The sequence below is a fragment of the Frankliniella occidentalis genome, unplaced genomic scaffold (genome assembly GCF_000697945.3).
Source record: "Frankliniella occidentalis isolate FOCC.00 unplaced genomic scaffold, Focc_3.1 Scaffold17, whole genome shotgun sequence".
NCBI classification, from domain to species: Eukaryota; Metazoa; Arthropoda; class Insecta; order Thysanoptera; family Thripidae; genus Frankliniella; species Frankliniella occidentalis.
Genome location: NW_026267147.1, coordinates 1,280,813 through 1,287,686, shown reverse-complemented (window position 1 = coordinate 1,287,686; position 6,874 = coordinate 1,280,813). Strand labels below are relative to the sequence as shown.

The 6,874-nt window shown below is 41.6% G+C and overlaps 2 protein-coding genes across 7 annotated transcripts in view; one reads left to right on the top strand and one right to left on the bottom strand.

The window, feature by feature from the left end:
* LOC113204849 (uncharacterized) overlaps nt 1-6,874 on the bottom strand; it is a 154,509-nt gene that overhangs the window by 5,229 nt on the left and 142,406 nt on the right. The gene's annotated exons all lie outside the window — the stretch shown is intronic.
* On the top strand, nt 359-6,378 carry LOC113204852 (ras-related protein Rab-7L1-like). Of its 5 annotated transcripts, none has more exons than XM_052264233.1 (5): nt 359-555; nt 4,271-4,471; nt 4,546-4,727; nt 4,824-4,945; nt 5,028-6,378. In XM_052264233.1, the coding sequence occupies exons 2-5, from the start codon at nt 4,282-4,284 to the stop codon at nt 5,140-5,142; spliced, it is 609 nt and encodes a 202-aa protein (XP_052120193.1). In that variant the 5' UTR covers nt 359-555; nt 4,271-4,281; the 3' UTR covers nt 5,143-6,378. The 5 variants fall into 5 exon arrangements, with proteins under 5 accessions (XP_052120193.1, XP_052120194.1, XP_026275988.1 ...); XM_052264234.1 differs by lacking the exon at nt 359-555 and adding an exon at nt 1,316-1,568; XM_026420203.2 differs by lacking the exon at nt 359-555 and adding an exon at nt 1,585-2,167.

Genomic DNA, 6,874 nt, shown 5'->3' with positions numbered 1-6,874 from the left:
GGGGAATGTATGGGGTAAGATGACCATTTCGAGTCATCCGCTCCAAGACGTATAACCTTTGTCCTTTGTAAACTGTGGTAATACGGCAATAGCAGTACTACAGCTAGATGACGGGACAGTAACGAAAGTAAAAACCGTGGTTCTTCAAAATCTCGAAATGGAAATGTGAGAATATCGCATCATACCCATGATCATATCGTACCCATCGTCCCCCCCCCCCCTCCAAACTTTGGTTGGATCTTTGAGTCGAGGGATCCATTGAAGCTTGCCGAATTAGAGGTCGACGATAAGGAGAGCGAAAGGGTAAACCCGAATCCCCGAATCAGACGACAACAGTGTGAAAGCCCCGCCGCCCGACCTGGACCTGACCCATCGTGCAGTTCAGTACCCCCACCGTCTTCACTCTATCAGCCTTTTGATTTCGAGACGCGACAGTTATTCAGGCGTCATCAAGGCATCGGGCAGAGGCGGCTCCGTGGACGGGGTTATTGCCAAGGGAAAGGGGAAACGGCGCGCCTGCGGTTCTTTCTGAGCGAGGAGAAGAGACAAGAGCGTGTAAGTGGATTATGAGCGGACTGAAGAAGAGACTCTAGGAGACGAGCCGACACCGCCGCCCCCTTAGGTGGTCGTGAGCTTCCGACAGATATTCAGGGACACGGGTTGGAAGAGGCGAAAATTTTCACGCAGCGGGTAAGGTGAGAGGGCTTTTGGACCGAGGACCGCGAGGCGGGATAGAGGTGGAGGAGGGGAGGGGCACCGCAGGATGTGGGGGTTAAAGGGGTGCAGGATTAAGACAAGGGTGTCTCGTGTGTCCTAGGGTGCGTGTCCAGCGCCGATATGGTTTGAGGAGGGCGGCCACCCTTCTGCCAGGTCGGCGCCGAACGGCCAGGTCAAAAGTCCCCGTAAACAACGCGAGGTGGAGAAGAGGGGGGGGGGGGTGCAGGGAAGACCAAAGTCACGCCAATAAAGAAGCGACAGTGCAAAGGTGCATTCCTACGGGTACGGAATGTTAAAAGACACACTGAGGTGGCGATGGTACCAGAGTGTGCCCGAAGAAGAAGGAGGAGGAGGAAAACTTCTACTTATAGAAGGAGGAGAGGAGGACAAGGAAGCGGTTTGGAGAACACACGAGGAAGGGGGTGTAGAAGGCCAGCAAACCGGCCGCTAGCCAACCAACCAGAAGAGAGGGACCCGATGGTGGGGACCCGGAGGGAGGGGGGGGGGGGTCGAGAATGGTTACACAACGAGGGGAGCGGGCCGGCAGGGGCGGGCAGGGCGGCCGGCTGGCCCCGGTGAGGACGCTCGTCCGCGGCACGGCCCCTGCTCCTATAGCGGCTGCAGTACCGAACCGACGCCGTGCCACGCCGCGCCCCGCCCGTACGCGAGTAAGGCGATCCACACCGCGTCGCAGACCAGACCGCCTGGGGGGTGACTGTTGCCATCCCAACACACGGAGCTAAGCCCCCTGCCCTGCCCTGTCCTGCCCGCCGCCGCCGCCCACCGCCCCTCACCCGCGCCCCTTTCTGCCCCCAGGACCTGCCCCAGCCCCAGGCCGCAAAGCCTCACAGGTACACACACACATATACAGACACACACCTGGGCCTAACAGAAGCAAAAGCAGACCGCTTTGCGAGTCGCCGGAACGGAAATAGTAGTAGTACAGTGTGCGCTGGGCGAGGAGGCGTGCGGTCGTGCGGTCCGTGAAGCCAAGTGATCAGGGGGGGATTCTTGTTTGCTTTGGAGAGTGCGCTGGAGTGTGTGGAGAGTTTTATCAAGAGGATGTGGAAGACGTATGCTGTAGTTTTGTGATGTGATTATAGTGGTGTGGCTCTCCGTTTCCCCAAACACAGGATTTTCTTAGACTTTGGGACTTTTCAAAATATCAGTGAGTGAAAGCATGGACATGAAGCAAATGATTGGTTGAAACAGACAGATGGGATGACATCACCTCGAAGGTCCTTAGCGTTCTGGCCAAGAGTGGGAGATCAGACTACTGCTTTAGAGGAGAGTGAAGACATGCCTTCCCGTAATATGAGTGTCGAGGAAGAGGCAGCAGCACACTCAGCACAAGAAAGGAATTCACGAGGATACAATGACCGCACACCAACAGAGGAAGGGAGTGAGCCAGAGAGTGAGGCTCACATCTACAATGTCGCTCCATTAGCCAGTGAGTTGTATCTCGCTTAAAATTAGCATGCAATATGAAGCTGCTTACCAAATGCTGTCAATTTCTTGATTTGGTCTTCGAGTTCTGTCTTTAGTTTTGGTAGAGCGCATTGGTTGGCAAGACGCAGGACAATGTCAACATCATTAATGTTTGTCTCTAGACGACCAGTATATAGAAATTGAATCATTGATTTGAATGCACTGTGGTTGATCTGCAAACATTTGAGGTATTAGGATATTGATTAATATTTCTTAATTTTAATTGGGAAAAGGCTTTACCACATACACTTACAAGTTGATGGCTGGTGTCAATAACTTTTCTATTCTTCCATCGGCCTTCAAATTTATTGCAAAAGAAACTGCTCCTTGCTGACAATATGCATTTATGAACATGGAACTTAGTTCCATGGACTATAAAAGTTACATCACTGTAAACACCTTCCAGGAGCCTGAAAAAAGATTTAAAAAATAGTATAAGTTTGATTAACTGCCTCAGATTGGCAAGTGCCACATTTATGTTGGATTAGGTAATTAGTACCTCCTTAGGAATTCATCATATAAATTCCGCCTCATGGTGTGACTAGTGACAACCTTGTAGTTCAACAAGATTTGACGTATGACATCATCCAAAGCACCATATACACATCTTTCACCATCAAATGTATTTGCTTCACAACGAGCTCCATTTGCTAAGAGGTATTCAACGACTTCTTTATGCCCACAGAGACAGGCATAATATCTAATTAATATGGATATATAACAGAAAAGTTTTAAGATGATTAGTATAGTATTTAGATGCATACTATAAATAGAATAGATAACTTTTCAAATATATAAATTAATTTCTTACAGTGGTGTGCTGTCCCATTGATCTCTAACATTCAAATCGACTTCTTTTTCCTGGACGAGGTACCTGCAACAATTTCTTGAAAATTATTGCAATTCTAAATGAACAATAAAAGACCTGAGCTAAAATGAAATAAAAATGAATGTTTCAGTGGAAGGTTAGTGTCACCTGCTCCTAACTGTAAGATAGTTTGAACTAACTGATCAATAGCTTGAGAATGTTGGTTGAAATATGTAAACATACGTATAAATCGAAATGCAAAAACTATACACCAGACTATGTCATATCAGGGTATTCTTTGAAGAATTGCGTCAAAAAGGATAAAACTTGACAACCTTCATGTTATTGTTTGGAAGAAAACAAACACTTACTGCACTTGTGATAAGTCCCCTTTCCGGCAGCAAAGTAAGAGTTCGTCTAGATCGCGTTTCTGGTTCATTTTAAATTTGTGACAAATAGATTACGATAAGTTCTAGAAGAAAGGAATTAAATCGATCTTGGGATGTTTTCCTTGAACTGCATATATCTGAAATGTCGTCTGCGCTGCGTCTCCAAAACAAGAAACAAAAAACAAGTACCAGTTTGACTAACTGTACAGAAAAAGAGGAGCAACCAAAACGAAAGGAACTGTTCAACCCAACAACAAATTTACCCGAATTTTCGCACGGTTACACAGTTTGAAGTTTAAGAGAGCTATTTTTTGAAGTTTTACATTGATGAGCAGTCATCAACTAGTACGCGGAGATCAGGTTGGCTATACGAGCGGGAGGGGGGCGAGGAAGAGGGAAATCAGGAAACCATGTCGGTCGTCGGAAAAGGCGTAGAGATTTAAATGTCGGATTGAGGATTTGAATCGTATCGCTCAGATAAACACAATAGTGTACCGATTATTCTGAGCAGTATTTTTTAAAAACTCTTCAGAAGTTTTAGAAATTCATTTTAAGTCTGGTATTTGTGGGAACAGCCAAAATGAGCTTATCAGGTAGCGTTTTTTTGTGATTTGGGTCATGACGACTAACAGACTAACCTTAGCAAATCATGCTTGAGAAAGATTGTTTTGCTTTTCGCTCCAAGTTCTTCTGCTCAAGATGACAGTTTGAAGTATTAGTAATTATTGTGATGTTATTGTCTTTGGAAAACACAAGGCCAATAGACCTAAGGATATCAAATCTTTAGACTGACAAAATTTGATTGCAGGGACATTGCAACTTTCATGATTGATGGCTAAAACCTCTGTTTTCCCCGCTATTTTTTCAGAGTTTACCACTATGCCGGAAAAACTGTTTAAAGTCATAATCATTGGCGATCCTACTGTGGGGAAGACATCATTTGTTCAGCGTTACGTCCAAAATGCTTTCAAGAGAGACTACAAAGGGACAGTTGGAGTTGACTTTGCCTTAAAGATTCTAAAATGGTCAGAAACACAAACTATCAAGTTGCAGCTGTGGGATATTGCAGGTACTAAATGTTTACCTTTATTTTCTGTGTTGAACATTGTCAAAGCTCTAATTTGTCTTTATTTCACATTGAAGGACAAGAAAGGTTTACTTGGATGACACGAGTCTACTATAAAGATGCCCACGGCTGTGTCATAATGTTTGATTTGGCAAACAAAAATTCTTTTGTTAATACTCTTAAATGGAAGCGAGATGTTGATTCAAAGTGCACTCTCCCTGATGGATCGCCTATACCATGCATGCTTCTGGCTAACAAGGTAAATGCTGTACTCTATTTTATGAAACAAAGTTTTGGTTTTTAATTTATACTTACTATCCTCTGTTATGTTCCTCTGTCGTTCCTTAAATTCCAGTGTGACCTAGCCCACCGTCAAGTTGATCAAATGGAAATTGAGACTTTCTATAAAGAGCACAACTTCATTGGTTGGACTGAAACATCTGCCAAGGAGGGTCTTATGGTCAATGATTCAATGAGGTAAGTCTGAGTTTTTTTGTTTGTTTTTTAAACTATCTGGAGCTTTAGAAAAGCCTGGTTACTAATATTCTGCTTTTCTCAGATTCCTAGTTGATGTCATGATGAGACATGAAGGAATGCAGGGGCTTGGTATGGCCAATGACAGCTTAAAGTTGACAGGCCCAGGACCTCAAGCTCCATCAAATTGCTCGTGTTGACCTTACATACTTACAAACTTTGTGGTCAGGATACCTCCAATTTTCTGAACCATGGGAGGACATATTATTTTATCCTTCTATATCATATCATGTTAAAATAGAATGTGTTGCCATATCTATCTTTATTGTTGTTTCTATAGTTCTAAGTAGAATGTGTATTCACATTCATTTAATTCAATTGTAATAATTTTGTTACTAAATGTTCCAATCTGAGGGACCAAAAGATCCTCTTTCAATATTTTGATACCAATATAATTCCATAAGATCTGAATTTTGTGAGAGGCGCATGTGTGCGTTAATTAGAGCTATTTTTTAATCTCTTTATCTCACCATTCCCAATTGTACTCATTCTTTACCCCTGTGATAAAGTTATTCTGTGATGTGCCATGTTTTGAGACTTCTATGTTTTGCCATATTTTCAATTAAAATTTATGTGAAAACCAATTGTCTGTCAATGTTAACAAAGCAAGATTCCAATATTTTTGTTAAAGTTGGATCTTTTAGAAAACAAAACTAAAGTAAAATCACTTTTGCCTGTGGCTTAACTGTTTGTTGTGAAAGGATTTAATCATGTTATGAATTTTGGGTGTATGACACTTGCCTTATACCTGTTCATTTTTGTCGGGCTATCTTCTTGTGACTGCACTGTGTGAGCCATCAGCTATGCTTTAAAAGGAAATTGAGATCAGTTACATGACCCATGTCTAGTCAAATAGAAGCAAACTATTGTTGTTTCCATGTTGAAATGAGACCTAGGTTATTAAATGTATAGTCTCTGAAGGATGACAACAACAATAATACACAAAGTAAGGAATTTTCTGTAACTTTAATACTTGTTTCAATTTTTTTACATCATGTGATATAGTTCTCTCTTCCCAACACCCTTGATGAGCACATAAGATGTCTGTCAGTCCAAAGTAGACTTGGATCTCATCAACAGGACTAAAAATCAACAACACTTTAATTGTAAGGTAAATCTGCAACAAATGGCCAGTGGCCGGACAAATTTCATAGGAAAATAAATTAGAATCAGTTTCTCATAGCGTTGAAATTATTGCTAGTTCATATTTATATAGTATCCTAGCCTGAATTGGTAAAATATTTGCATGTACTGTACAATATATATTCATATGAAATTTCATAAAAAATAATCTTTGTTCCCATCCAAAGGCAAACAAGAAATAGCAATCAAAGCATCTGCTTTACTAAAAAAATAAAAACTATTTTAAAATCTTACTTCCTAGCTCGTACCAAAAACAGTTTCTTTTAACCAACAACACCTCTATAGATCTTTGCTAATATTTTTTACAAGATATTAAAACAAAGATTTATTTTCACAAGTAAATGAATGTCTTATCACTGGATCTACTGCTTTGATATTATTATATGGCAGTTCCAAATAGCAGCCTTATGATTACAGGGTTATGGCTGGGAAAAACTACTTTGCTGCTGTGTTTTGGTTTAGAGTCTTCCTGCTTCTCAAGACATCCCTAAACGAAAGAAAAATGCAAGAAATTAAGGAATATCTGACCAACTATAATTGTATTTAATAAAGTTACAATGCAGTACACTTACTGGTCAGGATGTTGTTGAGTTACTTAAAATTAGATTATTAACAGGCATATGGACATCTTAATGTTCAATATGCTGCTGAATGCGATTTTCCCATTCAGCTATCAGAGCATTTTTTTTCCTAGTGCCTAAATTCTTCTAAAGTAAAAGTAAAATAAAT